Here is a 23,980-nt window from a genome sequence, read left to right on the forward strand (position 1 = left end):
CTTAATATTATTTATTTATTTTATATTATAACTTCCATCTTTAATCCTTCATTTTTCTCTTAATATCTTCGACCTAACTAGCTCTATACGCAAGTACGTTAAGGTCATTTTACTAGAATGTTCAAAATTAAACATGCATATAACCTATTAAATTGAAAGCACTTAGCCAGAGGAGTCGATACTGGACCTAAAGTATTGAAAGACAAGGACTATAGTACAATCGAGCATAAATATTAATTTTGATGATAAAATAAATTAAGTTGTTTTTATGTATTGAAGGGTATTTTAGACATTTAGTACAGAGATGCGAGTATAACGTGTTTATATATCATCGCATTTGTGGCTTACAGAATAATAAGGGGAATATGAATGCGGATGAGCATGAATTATATATTATACCAAACTTTTCTCTCTTTTTATTTTATTTTATTTATTATTGTTATTATTTTGAGGCGGCATTATGAATTGATATTTCCACTTTTTCGGACATCCCCAGATTAACGTGTGATGCTCCACGTGCCACCTCATTACTGTAGAATGAGAGAGAGAGAGAGAGAGAGAGAGAGAGACAGAGATGGGAGTTTCGGGGCCGTAGATTTCAAATTGGGCCCACACTGAGATGCACTACTAAATATAATTCAATTAACTTTTTTCCTCCCTTTTTAAATATAATTATTGAATATAGCTCAATAGGTTATATGTTTTTATGGGCTAGTTACGACCAGGGAAAATTAATTTTAATTATAAATTAGTTTTTCTAATAAAATTTTATATTTTTTTAAAGCTAAATTAATTAAAATATCTCTAAATTTTGTATTTGGTTTAAAAAATACCTTTAAACAAAAAATTACCCATTAAAATTTTAAATTAGTATTTACCTTTCCTTTCATAAAAAAAAGTTATAAAAAATTATTAATATAATATATGGATTAAAATCGATCCGATAAAAACATTTTAATATTACTTTTGAAAGTTATTAATATTTTTGAACACATGGTATTAATAATAAATATGTTTTTATTTTTTTTTAAGTTAAAAGTAATTTTTAAAATTAAAAAAAAAATTAAGGTACAAAGAAACATTTGAAAAGCATAATTTTAAATATTTTTTTAAAATTAAATGATATTTTTGAGATAAAAAAGAATAATATATATTTGTTTTTAACTTTTTAAAAAGTTGTTATATTATTAAAAAATTTAAAATTTTAGGGATATTTTTTATACGGTTAAAAAGTATTTTTATTAGTTTAGGAAATACTAAAATAATTAAAGTGATTACATGGCAACCAATAATTGGCGTAGAGAGAAAAAAAAATAAATATTTTATTATTTATTAATCCCCGAAATATAAGTCTTTTTCTTATTGATTTACTTTCTGTTTTAATACGAAAGATTTTTTAATTTGAAGTAAAAAAGAATATATATATATATATATATATATAAAAAGAAACTGCGAAACGGAAACAGGGGATCAAACATTCTACCAGGCCGCCAATGGAAATGTACCACGTGGTGCTGTTAAAGTCGTATCTGAACGACGTGTTATTTTATCTTGCATTTGAAAATTTATTGATTAAACGCAATTTTTCTTTAAAAACTTCCAGCTGCTCAAAGAGGATAAGTCATCATTTCTTTCTACGGAAAAATCAATAGTGGCATTTTGGTAATTCCGAAATAGGCACGAGGGCATTTAATAGCAAAACTCAAACCTCAATAATCCTCATCCTCCTCATAGTATCAACTGGACCCCACCCATGTCTGTTATATTAGCCAATAAAAACATTGCTTAGAATGTAGACATTATCAAATCAAATTTTGAGAACAATTTCACTTTCATTTTCTAATATTACTTTATTTCCCCCTTCTTCCAATATTGTTTGTTTGTGTGATTTTGGACCAACAGCAAATCGACACATCGTCTTCACGTCAATACAATCAGAGGCAACGTGGCAAAGTTAAAACTAGTGATAGAGAGTCGATGTGGGACTTTTATCAAACCATCTTGACTATTCATGTATCCTTCATGGTGTTGCAAATTATAACCTTGAGCCTCATGATAGGAAGCTTAAACTCATTAGACGAGCCATGCTCGGTGATTGATGGGCTAGCTTAGATTCTCACCTAAATTGACCCAGTCCATTGTGCACGGGCCAAAATCAAATTCCATCTCAACCATTATTATCTTCTAAATGGAATACAATAACAATTTATACATTTTTCTTCTTCATTTGATGCTAATTAATGCTAAATCTGGCATAAATCACACTGTTGTTGTATGAAAAGATCAAGAGCGATCATGAATCGAGACGATAATACTTTGTTAGTAGAGGATTCAGGCGCTGCAGAAACAAAGATGTCTTGTTGTTTGTTCTTGAGAAAATTAAAAAAAAAAATAATAATAATAAAAAGGAAAAACATAGTTAGATTTGTTAATGTATTTTAGTGAATAAAGAATGGTTTGAAATTGTATGATATTATAATAAATTAATAAGTGCACCAAAAGCAAGGAAGGTGGAGAGAATCTAGAAATGCCCATTTCTTTTTGTTTATAATTATTAAATTTTTTTTTTTTATAGAAACCAGAAAAGTAAAATTATGAACGAAAAAAAGCAGAGAATAAATAGAGACCGGATGTTGACAAATTTCATGTCACTGTTCTTAGAAGGTCGTTCGTCTGTGTGAAGATTTCTTATCTGGGATCTCTCTCTCTTTTCTTTTCTCTTCTTTTTTTCCCAATAAAATTAAAATTAACAACTTATTTCTCTCTCTCCCTCCCTCAAAATTCTCTCCCTTCCTTATATTCAGACAGAGAGAGAGAGAGAGAGAGCGAGAGAGAGAGTGGCCCAGCAGATCGAAAATCTCCTTTATTTTCTCCACCTCGATGACGATCTAAGCTCTCTCTCTCTCTCTCTCTCTCTCTCTCTCTCTCACTGCTGTTTCTTTCATCATCTATATATTTATAATTCTATTTTGCTTCTTATTTGGGTTTCAAGAATTTCCCCTTCTCAAGGTGTTCTTAAATGGCTGAATCCGTAAGGGGTTCTTGAGTTTTCGAATCGGACGATGTGGGTTTAAGGTAATTTTTCCAATCTATTTCTATTTGATTTCTTCTGGGTTCCTTTTGGATTCCGATGATTCCTTTTTCATAGGTTTTCTTAATTTATCTTAATTTCGTATTCTACTCTCCCACTTTCTATGACTGTTTCCTGCTATCACTCTCACCCTTTTAACCATTTGCCTCTGCATTTTCTTTTTCTAATCATCCTTTTTACTTAAACTGTTTCGCAATTTAACATTCCTGGATTCGATTGTGTTTTGTACATTTGGGAATTTGTGTGTTCTTGAGATTTCGAGACGATATTGATGTTTGATCATAGTTTTATCTTTGGTGTTTCGTTTATGAAGATTTGATTGCATCCTTGCTTCGATTTTTTGAGTGGTTTCGTTTTTGTTCTCTGATTTGTGTATTAATTTTCAAAGACTTCAAACCATCCATTCATTCCTGCTCAATATTCAAGATATAGGACTGATTTTGATGTTGCGTAGCTTAATTGTTCTGGAGTAAGCTTGTATGGAGATTGAGATGATTACTGCTTTAGCTGCTTGTGTACATTTTCTTAGCAACTGATCTGAACTGCCTCAGTTGAGTTGCTTCATAAGTTTTCATGAGTAATTCCTTTTATCTGTCAGTGGCTTCTTGGAGTTAAAGATGGTTGCCATTTAAGTCCTTGTCTTATGAGCAGCCTTCTGTTAAGTGGTTTGTATGCTCGATATTGTTGGTTCGATTTGTGCATATATCGAGATAACTCGGATTTAGCATACTATACCACTGCCTCTTACTTGCCCCTGAATTTCTCGAGGTCCCAAGTCATTTGCATAGGAGACTCCTTATCTGCTCCCATTATAGTGTTGCTTCGGTGCAGGCCTACTGGTTATAATACTGATGAATGGAATGTCTTCAGGACTTAGATATACTAGTTTGATTGTACATTATATCATATACCGGTAGCTCTATTTGGTATGGTTTGTGAGGGTGGAAATTCCAATGTTCTTGGACGTTGGAGCCGTTTATATTTATCCTCTGGGGTCGAAGCAAATTGGTTGGATATAGTAGTAATAGCGGTTCTGTTTGATTCTGCACTTGAGACTCTGCATTGTTAGTTTTGCAGTGGCAGTCATCAAACATGATTTCTTAAGTAAGGTCATTGTAGTTTGAAATTTTTGTTCTTTTGGTTTTTGCCCTTTGAGGATATTTCTGTTTCTCATCACAGTGACAATGTGAGATCCAACATCGATTGAGGAGGAGAATGAAACATTCTTTATAAGGATGTGGAAACCTCTCCTTGGTAGATGCGTTTTAAAAATCTTGAGGGGAAACCTGAAAGGAAAAGCCCTAAAAGGACAATATCTGCTAGCGGTGGGCTTGGACTGTTACAGACAGTCCGCTAGGCGCTATATATCTTTGGGGAAAGTAGAAATACAAATAATTATTGTAACATGATTTCTTTCTCTTCATTCCTAGAGTTTGCAATAGACACCTTTTATAAGAACCAATTGGTCTAACGCGAAACCTGAAAGCCTTTTATATGTGTTACACTCAAAATTTTCGATCGGAAATACCTACAAGTTGTTCCCCCTTATTGAGCATAACCTTCCCTTCAGCAAAGTGGGTTATCTAATCCCTATATCCGAAGCATGTTTTGGGTCTTATGACATGATACCGAACCACAGTGAGCATCCTGGGGTTAGTTAAGATACGGAAGAAACCCGTGGCACTTGGTTGACATGAACTGTTCAGATCTGAAACTAGTACACGATATTCTTGCGGGTCACGTGTGCTATGTCTTCAAAGTTGAGACTAGACGGTATAGTCTTGATGTTGAAAACAGGAGGATGGGTGAGATTTTGTTTACAAGGAATATCCTCCGAGAGTCGCTGGGAGGAGAGGCATGAGCTGGACTAAAGGATTACCAGCACATTGGCGAATAGAAGAAGCAACAGTGTAAGGGGGAACAAAAAAAATGAGAGTCATCATCCTTGTTTTAAAGGTACCCCTCAGGACTTCAACTTTTCACCCTTCCCTAGAAAAATTTCCCCAAAATACCTTTTTTTGCTATTATACTTCGATTAAAACTTTATCTCGTTTCTTAATTTGTTCACGACCATTCGGATACTGATGACCATCACTTTCATAGTTGAATAGTCATGTCGTTTCTTGTGTCTATCTTGACTTGTACCTTTAGCCGAGTTATATTTTTTGTTAAGTGATGTGCTCATATCAATATCCATTATGAACATATAATGATTCAATGAGCCTTCAATGACTCAGGAATGGGAACAAAGGTGCAGTATGAACGTTATTTGCCAGGATATCACTCAATGAGGGATCTAAATGAAGATTCTCATGGTTGTAGCTGGCCTTTATATTACAGTGAAAAATCGTGTCAGAGCAGCCCGTATTATAATGGAATTTTGCCAAGTGCTACATCCGATGCATATCTAGGTTGTGATAGAGATGCTGTGAAGAGGACAATGCTTCAGCACGAAGCCATATTCAAGAATCAAGTAACATTCATTCCAACTGTTTCTTTGAACCTTCGTTGCTATGATCTTATTGTTTTTTGAGTTTCTTTTCATCTTTTGTTACTAAGCAGGTTTGCGAGCTGCATCGGTTATATAAAAAACAGAGAGAGTTAATGAATGATATTAAAAGATCCGAACACAGACACCCGATGCCGGTAGACATATCATTCTCATCTAGTCCTCTAGCATCTCAAAGTACTCCTGATGGTGCAAGAAAATGGCATCTCCCAAGCTTTCCTCATGCCATTTCTTCTAGTGGCGGACCGTATGCACCTAGTGTTGAAGATGTAAAATCATCTTTAAGTTCTTTGAAAAAGAATAATAGAAGCGATGGTCTCTTCCTATCCCAAAATGGAACGAGTTCAAAAGACTGTGAGGTACTAGAATCTAAACCCTCAAAGGTTAGGAGGAAAACATTTGATCTTCAACTTCCAGCAGACGAGTACATTGACAGCGAAGAGGGGGAGGTATTTCATGATGAAAAAGTGCCTCCCATGTTGGGTTTCCATTCAAACGGTAACAAGAAATTTGAGATTCAGAGTTGTGTGACGGCAAATCCTGGTGGAAAAAGTGATGTTAAAGGTGCTGCTTTGAGATCTGACTCATGTTTATGGAACAGATATGGTTTGGCCGATTTAAACGAGCCCATTCAGGTTGAAGAGGCAAATGGGTCCAATTTTTTTGATCTTCCTAGTGCTCGTGGCTCCAGCAATTGGGAGGCTCAAGGCCCCATTGTATCATCTAGGAAGCAAGAAATGTTTCTGAGCTCCAGTAATGAAGGTGGACATGCAACAAATAGAAGAGCGGCATTCCCTAACATCTTTGAAGCAGGTAATATTTCTTCTTTATACTGCATTAGCATTCTTAAAACTTTCATGCAAGGATTTTCGGCTTTCGCAGTTCCCCGAACTGTCTTTAGTCAGTCATGTTTAATGCTTGGAGTATATGAACAGATTGGTAACTACATTAACTAGAAATCTCGACCTGGAGTGTCTTTCTTGTGAACATAGCAGTAGTTTGCTTTAAAAAAGTTTGTCACTTTTTTTGATAACCTTAGCCTCTTTTATTTCAGGACGTAGTAAGGAAAGCAAGAAACCCGTTACTCGTGGTCAGATGGAAAATTTTCATGTGNTTTTCGGCTTTCGCAGTTCCCCGAACTGTCTTTAGTCAGTCATGTTTAATGCTTGGAGTATATGAACAGATTGGTAACTACATTAACTAGAAATCTCGACCTGGAGTGTCTTTCTTGTGAACATAGCAGTAGTTTGCTTTAAAAAAGTTTGTCACTTTTTTTGATAACCTTAGACTCTTTTATTTCAGGACGTAGTAAGGAAAGCGAGAAACCCGTTACTCGTGGTCAGATGGAAAATTTTCATGTATCTTCTAATCCTATGCAAGTTCCACTAAACAAGTTTCATGAACCTCCAGTTTTCTATGTCAATGATAGAAGCAAGGTTCAACAGGAGTTGGACAGGCCAGTTAGTGATTTGCAATTATCCAAAAGAAGTTATGAAATGTCTAATACTGGGGATCCTGGTTATCTTTTAGCTTCGCAGACATCTCGTACATATCCTATCGCTCCTTCTTTGGACGTGGGTAAGTCTTGGGCTCACTCTGGTTCATCTTGGGAAAAGCCAAATGGCAACGGCTCCCAAAAGTCGACATCGGGTCATACACAACCGTGTTTCAAATTGTCTGCTGCTGTGCACAAGAGTTTTCCTTCATCAGCCCAGAACAATAGAATTTTTGGAGATAGATGGCATTTGAGTAGTGACTCTAGATCAAACCCTGGGTCTGGTTGTGATACTCCTTACCAGAATGGACTCTATCTCGGGTCTACGTCTGGCTCCAACGGAGGAGTTCTCGCCTCTACCGTAAGGCACGACCATGCTGCAAACTATTACAAGGGCTCTGGTTGTGTGGGGACGAATTCTCCGAAAGACATTAACTTGAATGTAATGCTCTCAAACAGTTTATCTAATGAGGCAGGTCAACAACCAAACTACCGGACCAGAGAGGCAGAACCAAACAATGAGGACCATCATAATGTATTACCATGGTCAAGGGCTTTACCTGCTAGTAAGAATGAAACGATCAATTCAAGCAGATTATCAATGACTGCAGAGCTTAATTTTGGGCTCTCTCCAAAGAACCAGTTTTCCAAAAGAAACGAAGCTGAAAATGGCAGTAAAGTTGAATGTTGTCCGGACATTGAGTCTAATTCACGTTGTAGTAACATTGAGCCCAGAACGTCGGAACACGGTGAATGTCGGAGTAACAGAAAACTTCTTGGGTTTCCCTTTTTTGAAGGGCCATGCATTTCTAAGAATGAGTCATTTTCTGTTACATCCCCATCGGCACCTCTTCCTAATCCATCTGAGAATGAAGTGGACGATAAACGGAAAACTAGAGTACTTGATATCAATTTGCCTTGTGATCCTTCAGTTTTTGATTCGGATAACGCTACGACCGGAGCTCTGGCTGTCGAGAATAGAAAGGACACAAAGATCTCTACTGTTAGAGTTCATATTGATTTGAACTCATGTGTCAGTGATGAAGAAGCTTCTATGAGACCTCTACCCTTGGCTTCTTCAAGTGCTAAGGAAAAGGTCATGGTAGATATAGATTTAGAAGCCCCGGCACTGCCCGAGACTGAAGACGACATAATTGCAGAGGAAGANTACCCTTGGCTTCTTCAAGTGCTAAGGAAAAGGTCATGGTAGAGATAGATTTAGAAGCCCCGGCACTGCCCGAGACTGAAGACGACATAATTGCAGAGGAAGAATCTGTAGAAAAACATCACGAACGGCGATCACAATCTCCTCAGCATAAGGCTGTTGATATACAGGATGATCTTATGGCTGTAGCAGCAGAAGCAATAGTTGTCATCTCTTCTTGTGGTCATTCCTGTCATTTGGATGATACTGTTAGCAACGCGTCGGAAGATTCTTCGAGCGACCCCCTAAATTGGTTTGCCGAGGTAGTTTCCACACACGGAGATGATAAGCACACCAAGTCTGACACTGTATTTAGAGACAAAGAAGGCAATGATAACGGTGAATCCTCTTTGAGAGGGATTGATTACTTCGAATACATGACTTTGAGGCTGGAGGAGGTCGGTGAAGAAGACTACATGCCGAAGCCACTGGTTCCAGAAAATATGGAAATTGAAGAATCTGGAACCAATTTGTTGCAAAATCGATCCCGAAAGGGCCAGACGAGGAGAGGTAGGCAGCGAAGGGACTTCCAGAAGGATATCCTTCCAGGCCTTTCTTCTCTATCAAGGCATGAGGTTACAGAAGATCTTCAGACATTTGGTGGCCTAATGCGAGCAACAGGCCACTCCTGGCATTCGGGAGTGACGAGGAGGAACTCTACTAGAAACGGTTGCGGTAGAGGAAGACGACGATCGGCAATCAGTCCCCCACCAGCTGTGCATTCAGAATGTAATCAGCTGATACAGCAACTAAGTAACATTGAAATGGTTCTGGAGGATGGAAGCCTGAGTGGTTGGGGCAAGACAACTAGACGGCCCCGTCGACAGAGATGCCCGGCTGGAACGCTCCGCCTGTCCCTTTAACTTAATGAATGGTAGGAGGCTTTGATTTATTAACTGAGGAAGCAAGCTGGGAAGTTATTTGTATGGTTCTATAGGTTGAGATTTAAGGTCCATGGAGCACACAGCCCTCCTCCTGTTTCTCTTTTTTGTACATTTGATAGCAGCAGAAGTATTTTGGGTTGTGTGCGCGTCTGCCAATTCTGTATTATTATTATTATTCATAAATAATGTTGCATGATTTGTTCCCACCAGAGTTCGTTCCCTAAACCTGTGAGCTATTATTATTCATTCTGTTATGATCTTCATATGAACTGTTATTCTTTTCTGATATTTCATTTGCAAGTTGATTACAGTTTTATAGTTGGAAAAAATGGGAAAGTGAGGCACACGCGCGGGGATGAGGATGGGGAAGGGGAAGCATGTCGGCGTCCAAGTCGATTTGGTTGGTACACAGACAGTTTCCTTATTATTAATAATGAGTGGGTCCCATAATCTCTTTCCTGTTTCAAAGTTGTCGTCCAATCATATTCTTCCATTTCTCATTCTCTCACTCACTCGCTGTCCACACCGCTTATGTCACGTGTTCTCTCCTTTTCCATTTATTCTTTTAATACTTTTTTTTTTAATAAGTTTAAATTATCACATTTTCCACGTCTAACTTTGAGATTTATTTAATTTTGGTTTATTTCGGTGTCTTCAACTAATTTTTTTTATTAGACCACTGCCGGGAGATATTGACTTTCTTATTTTAAAACAAGAATGTTTTGTTCTCCTCTCCAATCGATAATCGATATGAGATTTTACAATTCACCTCTCTCGGAGGCTAGCGTCCTCGCCAGCACACCACCTAGTGTCTGGCTCTGATACCATTTGTAACTCAAACCTTCTCGCATTCGTTTCTCGTTGAATTGGACATAACTCTAGTTGCTTTCTGCGATAAAGACGTAGATTGTCCTCTCATGAATCTATAGTAGATGAAATCGGGTTAAACCACGAAGGTAGGGGCGAATCTAACTGTAAAAGCTCTCGAAAATCCATAAACATACCTAAATGTTCTTTGGGCGTCCGATTTTCCGTTTTGGTTTGTTTCAGTTCAAAATCAATCGTCGAACGCCTGTGACTGTAGAGCGTGAGTTCCTCTAGCGAGCGTGGTTTTTGGTCTCAAATCTTCGACAGCTTCTCCCTTTGACAACCCGAGCTCCTTCTTGCTTCCTCAACCAGTAAGCTCCCTTAAATCAACTCCCACCCCCGCTTTGTCCTTGTGTGGTCTCGATGAGGGATGTGACTGAGGTCTTTTGCCGCTTGCCCTCTGTATGTGCCGCGGACGAGTAGCGTACGACGCTACAAATGCATATGTCATATTTTGTTTTTCTCCTTTAAAACATTGGGCAATAACCCATAATTAACATATATTGTCTCTTTTCGCTTTCCCTAAAAATTTTAAAACACGCCCTCTAGAAAGAAGTTTCACCCCATAATAAAGAAAATTTCAGTCCAATTTCGGTATCTAATTAGAGTTTAGGGCTAATTTTTATTCAGATCCACATGACTAAAACAAGTCTAAATGATTAGCCACTTCTTATATTATTCATAATTTCTATCTTATTCTATATCTTAATCCTAGACAACCTTTGAACAGCCCTTCTTCAGACGCCCTTGCTCCACCTTCCAATCAGCCCTTCAATTGCTCTGTCACAGCTTCCTCCCACAGCCACAGCCTTCGCCGCCTCCTCTTTAAGCTCTGCAGCTCGTGCTCTCAAGACATCACTCTCCATCAGCTCCTTAATCCTCCCACCAAGTTCCTCGCCCTTCACCACACATTTATGGCCCCATCCCCATTTTTCAACCCACATTCCAACCCCTTTCTTTGCAACCAATCCTGCATTGATCATCTGGTCCCCGTTTTGAGGCCACGCCAAAACTGGCACCCCCTTCAACGCCGCTTCCATCACCGAGTTCCACCCACAATGGCTCACAAACCCACCCACCGCTCTGTGCCCCAAAATTTCCTCCTGATTTACCCATTCCTTCAATACCATCCCCTTCTCCTTCAATTTCTCCATCAGTTCTTCCCCCACTACCTCCTCTAACCCCTCTTTGTCTTCCTTGTCCACCACTTTATCTTTCACTACCCACAGGAATTTGTACCCACTCGAAGCCAACCCAATTCCGATCTCTTTGATTTGCTCTCTTGAAGCGGCGGTCCGGCTGCCGAAGCTCGCGAAAACCACCGATCTGGGAGGTAACTTCTCCAGCCATTTTATGGGAGACCTCCCCTCTGGATTCTCAAACTCACATGGCAGCAATGGTCCTATGGGTACCACTGGCGGCAATCCATCCAGTACCTTCCCACTGTTGAGTGCAGCGACAGTATCTCCTTCCATTGCGTCCATCGCATTGATCAAAACCCCATTCAGTTCTTTGATCCTGCGACCATCTTGCGTAAAAATTTTCTTGAAGATGCTATTATCGACAAGCAGGGGAGGAGGGAGCGACGTTTTGGGAATTGACCCAATCGCAGGAATGTGAATCAAATCGCCAGATGGGTCAGACATTTTAACAAACGGGTAATAGGCAAAGAGAGAAAACATTATAGCAGAGGAGGTGAAGAGCACGTAATTGGGTATCTTAAGGGTCGCAGAAAGCGCAAGAGCAGAGGAAATCAAGCTCACATCACAGACAAGGGCGGACAGAGGCGGAGAGAGGGCAGAAAGGGGAGAAGTGAGAAGATGAACCGATCGACGAATGGCTTCAAATTGAAGAAAAAAAGGGTCATCGGAGTTCGCGACAAGAGGGTCAAGAGGTACGATATGGAACTTGAGCTCAGTGATTTGGGGGAAAGCAGAGAGGAATCGGGAAATGAGTTGCGACTCAGCAGAAGAGACGGCAGGATGAGAAGTGATGAGGGTAAGCTTGCAGTGATGACGGAGGAGAGCGGCAGCCAGTCTGAGAAAGGGAACAAGATGGCCCATACCAGCACTTGGGAACAGAGCAACATGGGTGAGGTCGCCGGAGGGCTGATCGGAAGTTGACATTTCCGGAGGTTGAATGAAGGGAAGTAGTAGAAAGGGCTATATAGTAAGGAGTAAAGGAGCGTGAATCTTGAATGGGAGTGATTAATGGACGGCATCAAGAGTAGGGACGCGCAGCGCTATAGAGAGCCGCTTCTTCTACCTACCACACACACACACACACACTAAAACAGAAAACCCATCTGACAGAAACTTGAATTATTGATTACTTTTGTTCTCAAAGCATTCATTCAGTAGTTAAGCGTACAAAATAAGAGAAGATCAACATAGCTATCAATGTTCATCAGCAGCAGCAGCAGCAAGCAAGGGGAAGCTTCCCTGTCTGTCTGATAATATCTGCTCTCTGCTTAGCCTTCAGAATCTCCTTCTTCTTCTTCCGCTCTGCTTTGGTTCTTGCTTCTCCTCCTATTTTCTTTATTTNTCCTTCTTCTTCTTCCGCTCTGCTTTGGTTCTTGCTTCTCCTCCTATTTTCTTTATTTACTCCATGTCTTCCTCCAGCTTTCTTCTTCCCTTTATCCTCTTACTCTTCTTCATTCCCTCAGCCTTCAAATGTTTAAAACAGAGTCAATCACTGTTCATCAATGTCGCCTCTGTCTTAATTGTTCTAACAAACATTAAACACAGATAAACTGGTTCATGAACCTGTGATGCTTCAAATTTGCGCATGGCTTTGTCCTTCTTCTTGCTTTCCCAGTAACAAATTCTTTCGTCCACCTTCTGGTATCTGAAATTTTCTCCAGTTTTGGTAATGGGTATTGTTCGTTAAGATATGATTCGCAATGGAGAAGAACAGAGTACCTTTCTTGGATTTTACCCAGCTCTGCCTTTTCCCACAGATCTGCTTTCGTTTCAGAAGGCAGGGTTTGTGGCTTCCCAGGGACTTCTACTGCTCTCTCTGGTTCTGTTCTTCCGCCGCCGGAGATGTGGTTGATGGCGGCCGGAGAAGGATCGGTTCTGTTTTCTATTGGTCTCTGTTTTTGTTGTTCGGAGTTTACTGCCACCATATTTCTCAATCATTACATTCAAATCCAAATTTTGCTAGAAACCATATTTTTATGTCAGAATTGTAAACCATGTGGGTTAAAATTATATTGAAAATTTAAGAAACCTGAGAACGGCTGGGGAATCTTATCAGGTTCCGGCGCCGGACGTGGAGGGGGTGTACGATTGTCCTCCTTGACGTTCTTTGTCTTCTGGAACGACGACGTTTCAGGATGATCGACCTTCTTTCTGGGTCTCGATTCTTCAGCAGAAAGAATGGCAAAGGCGGCTGCTGCTACGGCGGTTACACCCTCTATTCCGTCGTCGGAGAATTCATTCCCTCGACTCATTTGCCGCGAGAATTGCCTTCCCAACCAGTCTTGCACAAACCATAAACATTTTCAGAACCACGCCGTTTTCTCGTCTAAATTCTAATAATGCTCGTCAACTTTTAAACTCTAACAATGCTCGATTTTTATTTTAGAAAGTTCTCGTGAGATTCCACGTAAAGAAAGTTCGTTCTCATGAGATCCCTAATAAGGAAGTTCGTTCTCGTGAGATCCCACATAAGGAAGTTCGTTCTCGTGAGATCCAATGTAAGGAAGTTCGTTCTCGTGAGATCCCGCGTCATCAATTGAAAAGAGTCGTGAGATCCCACATAAGGAAGTTCATTCTAGTGAGATCCCACGTCATCAACTGAAAAGAGTCATGAGATCCCACGTAAGGAAGCTCGTTCTCGTGAGATCCCACATCATCAATTGAAAAGAGTCGAGATGTGAGATCCCACATCATCAGTTGAAAAGAGTCGTGAGATCCCACGTAAGGAAGTTCGTTCTCGTGAGATCCCACGTCATCAATTGAAAAGAGTTTGTGAGATCCTACATAAGGAAGTTCGTTCTCATGAGATCTCACCTCTTCCATTAGAAAGAGTAGTAAAGAAGTCTCGGTGAGATCAACAAATAAGAGTATAAACATATCTCCCTACCAAATGTTTTTTTTAAGAACACTGTAAACCACTAGGTACAAATTTTACCTATGAAAGATTGGGAATTTGGATGAGGCAAGTATGTCTGTCTGTCGTGTCGAGTCCAGGATACTCCAACCTGAAACCACTGGTTAGAGAGAGGGAGAGAGAAACAGGCTAGTTGTTATATTCTTGAACCTAAAAGGATTCAATAAATACCCAATCTGTTCGAGCAAATTAGCCCTGAAAATTGATTTCTTGAGTCCGAGGAAACCGGAAATTATAGTCATGGCGTAGTAGAGGAGACATCCAATTAATGGGTTCGGATCTTTGTAAATTTCTTCAAAAAATTCTTGAAGTGATCTGAAAGAACCCCCCTGATTCAGTTTCTTTTCGTTTGGATTTAGCATTTAATAGCTCTGGAGAAGCAACCAAGAACGGAAGAAGAAGAAGAAGAAGAAGAAGAAGAAGCGTATTAGAAACCAATTTACCATTAACTACGCAACAAGAAAACCCACAAAGAAATGAACAGCTAAAATCTCCTATTCTGAAACGCTAATTCTAAAACCTATCTAAAATGCAAGAAACTCAGGCGCAAGCAGCTGCTTTGAAGTCTTTAATGGTGACAAAGACGTAGGAATTAGGGGCAACTGACACGGCAGAAGTGGGATCCACGAGCTTGGGCGACATGCCGGGAATGTCCAACTTGGGTGTCAGCTGCAGAGGAGATCCGTTGAGGAGCATCACGTCGCTTTGAATATCGCCGTCTTTGGGACTCAAATGGTACTCTTCTCTTGCCTGTAATCGCCCGCCCATGGCGTTGGGATAAAGCCTTCTTTCGCTCACAATCTTCACATCATAGCTCGTCGAGTTCGACATGTTGATTAGAAGCACTGTCACGCCGTCCTGTAAACGTAATAATAATGATTTAAGAAAAACCCTGTTTTTTATTTTTCTAAATATAAAAAGTTGAGAAAATTACGTTGTTCTTGGTGCAGTGAGAATAGACACGAAGATATGGAGAGCTGTCGTGGGACGCCGACAGGACCTTCGTTCCCATTAGTCTGTGCCATAGAAGTGCGCTGTTTCCAGCCAACCAAAATGTTAATGCGCCATCTTGAATAGTCTAACAGATCCGTGGATCTGGTCTATAGTTAGGGGACAATACATACCAAAAAGTTCGAAGAAGGAACGCACATAAGAGTATATAACCAATCTACTCTTATAATCTATTCACATTAGTGAAGCGGCTGGATGCATAAGGAAACTGAACGTTTACGAGACCTTAGTCGGGATGCATAGGCTCTAAACTTGAGTCGAACATTTGAGAATTCTATCGACATGGTTAAGTTAAGCTCTCAAACAAAGTACATAACAGCCTCCTCTTAGGCTTATGAAACTCTCAAACAGCCTCTTCCTAATGGAGGCTCGATTCCTATAACTCTCAAACAAACTCTCAAACAAACTCTCAAACAGCCTCTTCCTAATGGAGGCTCGATTCCTAGAACTCTCAAACAAAGTACACATTTTGTTCGTTCGTCACTTTTGACTACACTTTCGAGGTTCACACTCAAGGATTCCATTGACATGAGTTAAATGACATGGTTATACTTTTGGTTCTTTTAAAAGACCTCGTACCGATAGAGATGAACGAAGTGGTGTTAAGCAAAATTTACCTATAATAATCTGGGTTAGGGATGAAGGAAGTGGTGTTAAGCAGACCATAGTTTCCACCGATCAAAGCTTGTCTACAATAAACATGATGATTGAAGGTGGCCGTCATCCCCAATTGATCCAAGTACCTTAATCAATCAAACAATAAACTAATTAGTGGATAATTCGTTCATTAATCCCAATTAAACCAGCTTCACCAACCAGAAGCCATCAGCAAAGGTATGAGAAACAGTTCTGCCACCACTGTTGTAAGCGCCACCAGATTCACCAATCCAAGGCTTAGACCACGGCCCAAAGCTGGCTGAAACGTCCGCAGCTTCCTTGAAAGTTTGAGCAATTTGATCCAAAACATAAGGGTCTCGAACCTTATAGATAAGCTCAGGATCAACCCCTGCATACAAAATATCATGCACGAACTTTTCAGATCATGGTTAAGAACATCAAATCCGCCATTAATGGAGTGTCGTATACCTGGACCAAGATTGTAAATATGGTGAGTGACTCCATCAACAGCGTTGGGTTCAGTGTTTTGAAGGAAGGTCTTGAACCATTCTCTGTCAAAGAACCCAGCAGGGCCCAGGATTTTGGGTCTGTTGTTGGCATCAGGATAAACTTCTTCCACTACCTGTCTCATGAGAGTAAGATCCTTGGCGTATTGATCAGCCTCAAGCCTTGCAGAAACCCCACTACCAGAAAGCTCATTTCCTGTTCATTTCAAACCCAAAACTCAGTCAAATTAGAAGGATTTCCCCTTCAAAGTAAGATTTTGGGCATTACCCAGTTCATAAGAGTCGATTTGGTAGCCTTTAGAGGCAGTGCATCGAATGAAATCTCGAGCATTACGTGGATCCCAATCACCAACCCATGTGCCTTTTCCATCGTTGGATGGCTTTTTACCGATTAGAGCGTTCAAACCAAACGTAATCCGAGCCCTGCAACAAAAAAAGCATCGATTTTTACTCTGTTCTTAATCTGTTCTTACTCTGTTCTTTGGTTGATTACTTACGAGGTTTTGTTGAACATGTCGCTAAGTTCATCCCATCTTTCCATGTGGAAACAACCTTTGCTGAATCCGAACAAACCATTGTCTTGTTTCTTCATCTGAGGGCACTTTTTCACTGAGGTCCCAACTTTATAAATGATTTGATCTTGTAGTGACCCTCCAACTCTGATTCTCAGAGGATTGAACTCTGAAAAATTAGACAAAAATAAGCGAATCCCACGAATTTTATCAAAGAACCAAACATGAAAATCAGGAACAGAAAACTACTAACCCTTGATTGCTTTAGACAAGATAATGTTCTGCAGATCCTGTGGAGGAAAACAGAGCAGCTTCCACGATCAGTTAGAAAACATGAAGAACAATGAGATGATGAAGAAGAAAAGTATACCAAATTGAGAAGGCCAGCTTTTCCCCATGGGCATTGGCCGTAATCGCATTTATCAGAAGGCCACCAATCCAGAGTAGCACAGATGAAATCATTGTCGGTTTCAGCAATGGTGGTCACTCCTTTCACTGAAACTTTAACAAAATCTGCTAAGATAGAAGAGGAGAATGAAATGAAGGAGATGAGAGCGAAGAGGAAAGCTTTAGACGCCATTGTTGTGTAGAAGCTTTTGTAAGTGAGATGAGCTAATTAGTGAGGTCTATTTATAGAGAAGAAAAAGATGCGATTGTAACAAACTATTACATCACACAATTTTGAATTCATGTGCTTTCAAAAAAAATTTGCTATTTTTAGAATGGATAGTTTTTCTTTTAAAGAAAATAATAATTTCAATTCACCTCTAAATTAGTTAGCGGGATATATTTGATTTTTTACAGTTATTTATATATATACATATATATTTTATATTAATACAATAAAAAATAAAGGGCATAAGCAAAATAATATAAAAAATAAAAGAAACTCAAACCAAATTTAGTGTCAATCCATGTTCAAAAGGTCGGACCAAATTTAGTGTCAATCCATGTTCAAAAGCTCATACGACTCAATTGGACTCTAGTAAAGCTTGAGGTTACATATTTAATATGAAAGCTCAGGTCAAATTTAGTGTCAATTAGACTCTAAGAAAACAAATTTAGTGTCAATTGGACTCTAGAAAAGCTCTCAAGCTTGAGGTTACATATTTAATATGAAAGCTCAGGCCAAATTTAGTGTTAATTGGACTCTAGGGAAGCTCTCAAGCTGAGGAAAACTCATATTTAATATGAAAGCTCATGCTAAATTTAGTATCAATCGAACAACAGAAGGAGAAGGAGATAACACTATATGTCCGCTCAATCAAATAATGTTGCAATTAATTAAGTACTAAAAATTTCAAATGAAATGGTGTTATAATTAACCTACATTAGATTAAAGATTATTTTATTAAAAAATGTATCTTGTAAGTGTTGTTCAATGGGCAAAGAATGAACAAATATTAATCCCTTGGACTTTCTTTAATGCAATGCCAAAGGCTTGTTCATATATTCATAATTTTGGGATTAAAACAATAATTTAACACCTAACAAAATTGTCATTTCATCTCAAAGATACGAAAACTGTAAAGCTACGGTCTCACATATGGAAGAAGCTTTTTTTTTCTTTTTCTTTTTCTTTTGTTCTTTATAATTCCAATAATAGGAATAACCCTTTGGGTTAAACATAAAAATGAAGCTTCAACTTGAATAAAGAATGACAAGCGTGGTTTAAACAAGGAAATCTGCATCTGAAACTTCAAGAACTTTGTGAAAGCCTATTGGCTTAACACCTTGGCGAAAAGCATTACCCTCGATGAACCTGTCAACCATATTTAGAAAATCCAAATGAAAATGGCAGCAAAAATTAAAAGAAAGAGAGAAGAAATAACTCACATCTCTTTTAACAATGGATGTTTGTAGAAGCCATCTGAAATTCTTCCACTAAATTGATTGTAGTCCAAGAACCTGTGAATCAAAAAAATTTCCTTCACTACGAATAATATCTTACCAAGCAATGGAGTTGCAAAATAATGAAAAGTTTGCCCATAGAAGTAATCGGCATTCATATAAATGGTAGGAAGGCAGAAAGCGCGAGTCTTGGTCAACACTATTAGAAATCACGAATCTCCATAATGGTATGATATTGTCCACACTTTGAGCATAAGCTCTCATGATTTTGCTTTGAGCTTTTCCAAAAGACCTCATACCAATAGAGATGTATTCCTTCTTATAAACTCACCCACGACCATTCCTTATATTAGCCAATGTGGGACTCCCTCCCAACAATCCTCAACAAAGACAGCATGAAATATGATAAGACATGGAACCGAATTACTAAGACAGGCTTCAAAAATATGACATCAGGTGTATTGTGCTTTAGCTAAGGAATGTCGAGCAACAAATATTTTCATATTGAGAGCATGAAAAGACGTTCTTATAGTTTAGGCAGGAAGAAAAGCAGTAGCAACTTTGAAGATCCGTTTCTTTTTCTATTTTGGAGGGAAGCCATGGGAGTCAGGGATTTAAGTACTTACAAATAAGTCAGTCTTGGAATGCGTGCTAATTCAGCGGGAATTATTCCGGACATCTTGTTGTGTGATAGATACCTGACCCGAAAAGGAACAAAAAAAAATCACTTCCATCGACTTCATTACAAAAAAAAAATGGAGAGAACAAAGAATATGATTCTATAACATGAACATTATCAGTCTTCAAAATCCCAAAGAATAAAAGAGAAACATACAAGATTTCCAAGTTTGTCAAGTTTGCAAGTTGAGCTGGAACTCCTCCAGTAAAATAATTATCATTAAGATACCTACACACCATTATATTTAGTTAGTCAAAATTTCAATAATTACCAATGGGAAAATAGGAAAATAAAAACTTGGGTGCAATTCAAAAATTTGGATAGACTACGTACAAGTTGCGAAGAGATGGGAAGCAGCCATCAATACGTATGAGTTCCCTAATGGTGCCGACCAAGTGATTCTTACCAACATCCCTACCAATAGCAGAACCAGAGTTAGACTGATGAACGGTAGTAGAATTGAGATATGAGATCGTCAACAGCAAAGTAAGTGAAATTTACAAGTGCCGAAGATGTTGCAGGGTGCCCAATTCAGGAGGAATTCGTCCAATGAAACGATTTTCTTGTAGGTGTAGATAGCGAAGCTCTGGAAGACTAGCAAGCTCCCTCGGAATTTCTCCCTTGAAATTATTGAAGCTCAAATATCTACAGAAATTTTTTTCAGCAACCAATTTAGCTACACATAAATTAGCATAGAGCGAGCCAAAAGAACGAAAAATAATAACCACTAAACCAAAAGAAAAGGATAGATCAACGGCAAGAACAAGCATTACTTACAAATGAGTTAAGCTCTTGAGTTCACCAATTTCAGGAGGTATAACATCTTGCAGCTTATTCCATCTCAAGTTACTAATGGGGGGAACCAAAAAAATCAGTAACAAATGGGAGTCAAAAAAGAAACCAAAAGCTGAGAAATTTTTAAGCAAACGTGAAAGGAATCCTAAATTAGAATATGTAATTTAACACCCAAAAGTGTGGGTGGCTCTAAAATTCTCTTTCCTTGTTAAACTAGATGAGCCAGTATAGTTCCAAGTCAAGTCAATAAGCTCAATGCATAAATAAATCAGGGTCCGAATGAACATCACATCTCTGAAAGAGTAGGACAAGGAACTTACAGTATCTGAAGACGCTTCAACCGTCCAATTTGAGGAGGAATTGGACCAGTCAACTTGTTATTATGAAAATCCCTGCAATAACAAAACATTTAAACATTCATTGATTGAAGTGATTAAAACTACTTTCTCTCTAACATAAGGAGCAAGAGTTTTGAGATAAAAGAAAGTAAAATCCATCATTATGGAGTCAATCAAAAGTTATGACACGATAAACAGGCAGAGATAATAGAAAAATCTTAACGGAGAAAATCCATGTTTTTCCCTTCGGTTATAATTGCTTCATTCAATGATTTGGTATTGGATAAACAAAATTTTCTAATACATTAAATGGAAGAAACACTTACAGCCTAGTAAGATCCAAGAGATTGGTTACAGCAGTGGGAAAAGGGCCGACGATGGAAACCGCATAAACTTCCCTACAGTAGCAGATAAATAACCCCAGTTTAACGCATCATACAGATAAGAATCCAACAAGAACAAGGCGAATTGCAAACAATTATTATCAATTCAATAAACTAAACGAACAAAAGAGAAGAAAAAAGGCTTGAGATGAAATGTAATCATACAATTTAGTAACCACTCTATAATCTCCTTGAGTAGAACAAGTGACACCAGACCAAGGCGGCAGATCACCATCGCCACACGGATCATCTCCAACCCAAGAATACACCACTCTCCAACCAAGAGAAGCCTTGATCTCATTCAATGCTTTAACTACAAAATACAAATTATTCAGTCCATTGAAACGCAAATCACAGCGAGATTTAGACAGAAGCAAGAGAAGCCAAAAGTGACAACGCTGTAAATACCATCTCGTTTAAGGGTTTTACAGAGAACAGGATCGTTCAGCAGAGAGAAGCAAATAATGAATACACAAAACGCGGGCAGTGACAGTCGCCGCGCCATTCCTTCAGATCTGTGAGTTCCTTAACTTCGAGAAGTTAATGAAATTCAAAAATGCGGAAAAGAAATCGATTTCGATTCGACAGATCTAAGCGAAGAAACAATTTTCAGAACTTGCGCGCTTCAAGCAGAAACCAAAACTCCAGTTTTCTCTTCACTACGAACTCTCTCTCGATTTGGCTCGTTCAGCAAACGCGGAAAAGTCGCTACTCGTCGGTGGCTTAACTTCAACCTTATTCATTATTATTCATTATTTAAGATATAAATCATAAATGAAAGATAAAAAAGTGTAATCTTTTCTTTTTTTTTTTTTTAAATTTTTAAAAAAGATAAATTCAACCCAAATATAGCACCGTACAATATTTATCGTTTCATATTTAATTTTACTAATAAATAGTTCTATCACATATATAATTAAAAATTAAATGAAATATTAAACACAAATTAATAAATTTTATTTTACCAATGATTTTATAAATAACTTAATAAAAATAGAATATTCAATATTTATTCACATATGAATTAAAAATTTGTTAAAACCGTCGAAAATATTGTAATTATGTCATTGACTTCTTTAAAATAAATAAATGCAAGTCACCAAATTGTCATGACAAATGTTAAATGTTATAACCATAATAGTAAAATATTTTTTTTTGTTAATTATTTAATTATTTTACTGTGCATACCCGTGTAACTTGACTCTAGACGTTCAAATTTGCCGTTTAACATGGAACTTTTAATAAATAAGTCACTCAAAACAATTATCACATTCGTACTTTTTCAACTGTGCAAAGTCGTAATCTTGACACACATAGAACTTTTAATAAATAAGTCACTCAAAACAATTATCACATTCGTACTTTTTCAACTGTGCAAAGTCGTAATCTTGACACGCTCACGATCAGTCTTAAAGGAAATTCAAACCTCATTCATATTTTTCGTCCAGTTTTGTGGCTTCATCGAACCGTCGAACATCGTTTATACATAATCCAAACTTGTATGGCTACACATGCTATCTGTGCGTGCATGTTCAATCATTGCAACACAACAACGTTGCATCTCATTGTCATCTCGTTTCTCAACAAAACAATCCATGCATCGTTATGTTGTCCTAGATCTCGAGATACATCAAGCATCTTGACTTGTTCGAACACATTCGTTGAGAACTGACACATGGGTCGGGTCGGGCGAAGAAAAAACCTATTCTTCCAAATTTGCATTAGTGAATAAAATCAGGGAATATTTACATGGAAATATTGGAAAAATAAAGACGATCTGAACCGTTGAAGTACAGATGGAATGATGATCAAACGATGATTGTTTAGTTGCATGAAAGCAAAAGCTCTATAATGAAGAGTGAAAGTGATTGGCAACTATACCCTTGGCCAATGGAGGAGGCCCCTCAGCCGAAGGCCATTATAATAAATCCTCCCTCCTCATGAGTCTCTCGCTCTGCATTTAAGCTTCTTCCCTTTCCCTATCACCATCTCCTCTCTTTTATCTCCTTTCTTCCCCGCCCTTCTCTCTCTCTCTATCAGAACTCGACAATGAAAGCCTCCCTCTCTCCCTGTACATCGTCTTCTGCCACCAATGCCCAGCTCTTCATGATGATATCGATGCTTCTACTCGTCTTTGTCAACTCATCCGCCACCAGACTCTCCGGTTATCCACCTTCCACCGGCTTGCCAGACGCTTCTCCGACCCCCTCTAGCCACCAACTGCCTCACCGTGAACTGCAGCAGCTTCATCCTTGTGATGCTCTAACCCATGAAAACTCACGTTCTTTGTGTATTCACCTTTATAGAGTTTACCAACACCACCTACCTGTTCATGTCCCGCCGATGCTGACACACAATGAGATTGACGCCCGATATGGCGTCGAGAAGAGACTCGTGCCCTCGGGGCCAAACCCTCTTCACAACTGAACAAGAGAAAAATAAAGCACAGAACAAGCAAAAAGAATATTTTTTTTTAGCAGAACACAGCCATTTTATCCCTTTCCCTTCTGAGTTTTCTTGCTATTATTCCAGTAGTATATCATGCACGTCCCTTTTTTTCTTGAGTCCTATTATAGTTAAGGATCAAGAAGAATATTTAATCTTCGTGCATGACCAAAGGCAGAAGAAGACTACGCTAATTAGTTGACAAGTTTTGTCCAATGTCATATTGTCTTGTTTTTCTTTCTTGTTTCAGGTTATTGTTGCTATTTCCACTCTTGTTTTTGCGTCGAAGTGTTCGAGTTTTGGTGGCTTAAAAGTTCGACCATTGAGAGGAGGCGAACGTTGGAGTTCATTTTGATGTGAAAACTGGCAAAAACAAGCATGGAAATGGCAAGGTATTTACTTTTAAGATTTGGATTTTTTATATACTTAAAAAGAATTAGGTCATAGGTGTCGGGTTCGGAGGCGAGATTCAAAAGAAACCCATGAGTCTCATTAATTTTGGAGGCATAAGGTACAAAATGCCAACAGAGCAGGATTCATGAGGTTTTCTTCATTGGGAGGGGCACTATGGAACTTTCATTCCTAGTTTACTGTTTATGGAGTTAATGTAGTTTTGCTAGAATCTGTGGAAATCTATGTATGTAAAAGCCCCAATTGAGTTTCTTTTACTTCTTCC

At 38.5% G+C, this 23,980-nt stretch overlaps 5 protein-coding genes across 7 annotated transcripts; 1 reads left to right on the forward strand and 4 right to left on the reverse strand.

Annotated features, from left to right (window-relative positions):
* Positions 1-2,905: 2,905 nt before the first annotated feature.
* On the forward strand, positions 2,906-9,403 carry LOC111794703. 2 transcript variants are annotated; one of them, XM_023676820.1, is made up of 5 exons: positions 2,906-3,075; positions 5,329-5,564; positions 5,654-6,413; positions 6,903-8,197; positions 8,302-9,403. In XM_023676820.1, exons 2-5 carry the CDS (start codon positions 5,331-5,333, stop codon positions 9,160-9,162), a joined length of 3,150 nt encoding a protein of 1,049 aa, XP_023532588.1. In that variant the 5' UTR covers positions 2,906-3,075; positions 5,329-5,330; the 3' UTR covers positions 9,163-9,403. The 2 variants fall into 2 exon arrangements, with proteins under 2 accessions (XP_023532588.1, XP_023532595.1); XM_023676827.1 differs by lacking the exon at positions 2,906-3,075 and adding an exon at positions 4,363-5,047.
* A 548-nt stretch (positions 9,404-9,951) lies between these two features.
* On the reverse strand, positions 9,952-12,587 carry LOC111777626 (UDP-glycosyltransferase 13-like). Of its 2 annotated transcripts, XR_002812405.1 has the most exons (3): positions 10,771-12,587; positions 10,188-10,450; positions 9,952-10,106 (listed from the first exon to the last, which is right to left on the reverse strand). XR_002812405.1 is itself a non-coding variant. In XM_023657308.1 (1 exon), the coding sequence occupies exon 1, from the start codon at positions 12,174-12,176 to the stop codon at positions 10,788-10,790; it is 1,389 nt and encodes a 462-aa protein (XP_023513076.1). In that variant the 5' UTR covers positions 12,177-12,587; the 3' UTR covers positions 10,644-10,787. The 2 variants fall into 2 exon arrangements, 1 of the variants encoding a protein (XP_023513076.1); XM_023657308.1 differs by lacking the exons at positions 9,952-10,106; positions 10,188-10,450 and having other exon boundaries at positions 10,644-12,587.
* A 13-nt stretch (positions 12,588-12,600) lies between these two features.
* Positions 12,601-14,289, reverse strand: LOC111777635. The gene is made up of 5 exons (XM_023657325.1): positions 14,188-14,289; positions 13,282-13,533; positions 12,972-13,167; positions 12,816-12,897; positions 12,601-12,716 (listed from the first exon to the last, which is right to left on the reverse strand). Exons 2-5 carry the CDS (start codon positions 13,502-13,504, stop codon positions 12,651-12,653), a joined length of 567 nt encoding a protein of 188 aa, XP_023513093.1. The 5' UTR covers positions 13,505-13,533; positions 14,188-14,289; the 3' UTR covers positions 12,601-12,650.
* A 287-nt stretch (positions 14,290-14,576) lies between these two features.
* LOC111777618 (heparanase-like protein 1) lies at positions 14,577-17,400 on the reverse strand. Its single transcript, XM_023657296.1, has 9 exons — positions 17,184-17,400; positions 17,067-17,103; positions 16,799-16,982; positions 16,570-16,724; positions 16,264-16,497; positions 15,994-16,183; positions 15,795-15,920; positions 15,101-15,200; positions 14,577-15,024 (listed from the first exon to the last, which is right to left on the reverse strand). Exons 1-9 carry the CDS (start codon positions 17,391-17,393, stop codon positions 14,707-14,709), a joined length of 1,554 nt encoding a protein of 517 aa, XP_023513064.1. The 5' UTR covers positions 17,394-17,400; the 3' UTR covers positions 14,577-14,706.
* An 830-nt stretch (positions 17,401-18,230) lies between these two features.
* Positions 18,231-21,590, reverse strand: LOC111787890 (LRR receptor-like serine/threonine-protein kinase GSO1). The gene is made up of 11 exons (XM_023668017.1): positions 21,268-21,590; positions 21,025-21,172; positions 20,803-20,874; positions 20,459-20,530; positions 20,121-20,192; positions 19,845-19,988; positions 19,677-19,757; positions 19,500-19,571; positions 19,291-19,362; positions 18,650-18,721; positions 18,231-18,575 (listed from the first exon to the last, which is right to left on the reverse strand). The coding sequence occupies exons 1-11, from the start codon at positions 21,362-21,364 to the stop codon at positions 18,485-18,487; spliced, it is 993 nt and encodes a 330-aa protein (XP_023523785.1). The 5' UTR covers positions 21,365-21,590; the 3' UTR covers positions 18,231-18,484.
* Between the last annotated feature and the right edge of the window lie 2,390 nt (positions 21,591-23,980).

The sequence above is a fragment of the Cucurbita pepo genome, chromosome LG01 (assembly GCF_002806865.2).
Source record: "Cucurbita pepo subsp. pepo cultivar mu-cu-16 chromosome LG01, ASM280686v2, whole genome shotgun sequence".
Taxonomy (NCBI): domain Eukaryota; kingdom Viridiplantae; phylum Streptophyta; class Magnoliopsida; order Cucurbitales; family Cucurbitaceae; genus Cucurbita; species Cucurbita pepo.

Coding starts and splice junctions, on each gene's coding strand:
- LOC111777635 (XM_023657325.1), bottom strand. CDS start 13,504: ATGAGTCGAGGGAATGAATTCTCCGACGACGGAATAGAGGGTGTAACC. Junction 13,168..13,281: donor GATTCCCCAGCCGTTCTCAG/GTTTCTTAAATT, acceptor ATATGGTGGCAG/TAAACTCCGAACAACAAAAA. Junction 12,898..12,971: donor CTGGGTAAAATCCAAGAAAG/GTACTCTGTTCT, acceptor AGAAAATTTCAG/ATACCAGAAGGTGGACGAAA.
- LOC111787890 (XM_023668017.1), bottom strand. CDS start 21,364: ATGGCGCGGCGACTGTCACTGCCCGCGTTTTGTGTATTCATTATTTGC. Junction 20,875..21,024: donor TATAGAGTGGTTACTAAATT/GTATGATTACAT, acceptor CTGCTACTGTAG/GGAAGTTTATGCGGTTTCCA. Junction 19,989..20,120: donor CTCAAGAGCTTAACTCATTT/GTAAGTAATGCT, acceptor AAATTTCTGTAG/ATATTTGAGCTTCAATAATT.
- LOC111777626 (XM_023657308.1), bottom strand. CDS start 12,176: ATGTCAACTTCCGATCAGCCCTCCGGCGACCTCACCCATGTTGCTCTG.
- LOC111777618 (XM_023657296.1), bottom strand. CDS start 17,393: ATGGCGTCTAAAGCTTTCCTCTTCGCTCTCATCTCCTTCATTTCATTC. Junction 16,184..16,263: donor TATTTACAATCTTGGTCCAG/GTATACGACACT, acceptor TTTTGTATGCAG/GGGTTGATCCTGAGCTTATC. Junction 15,201..15,794: donor CCTAACCCAGATTATTATAG/GTAAATTTTGCT, acceptor GGCTGGAAACAG/CGCACTTCTATGGCACAGAC.
- LOC111794703 (XM_023676820.1), top strand. CDS start 5,331: ATGGGAACAAAGGTGCAGTATGAACGTTATTTGCCAGGATATCACTCA. Junction 6,414..6,902: donor CCCTAACATCTTTGAAGCAG/GTAATATTTCTT, acceptor CTTTTATTTCAG/GACGTAGTAAGGAAAGCGAG. Junction 8,198..8,301: donor GTGCTAAGGAAAAGGTCATG/GTAGATATAGAT, acceptor GAAAAGGTCATG/GTAGAGATAGATTTAGAAGC.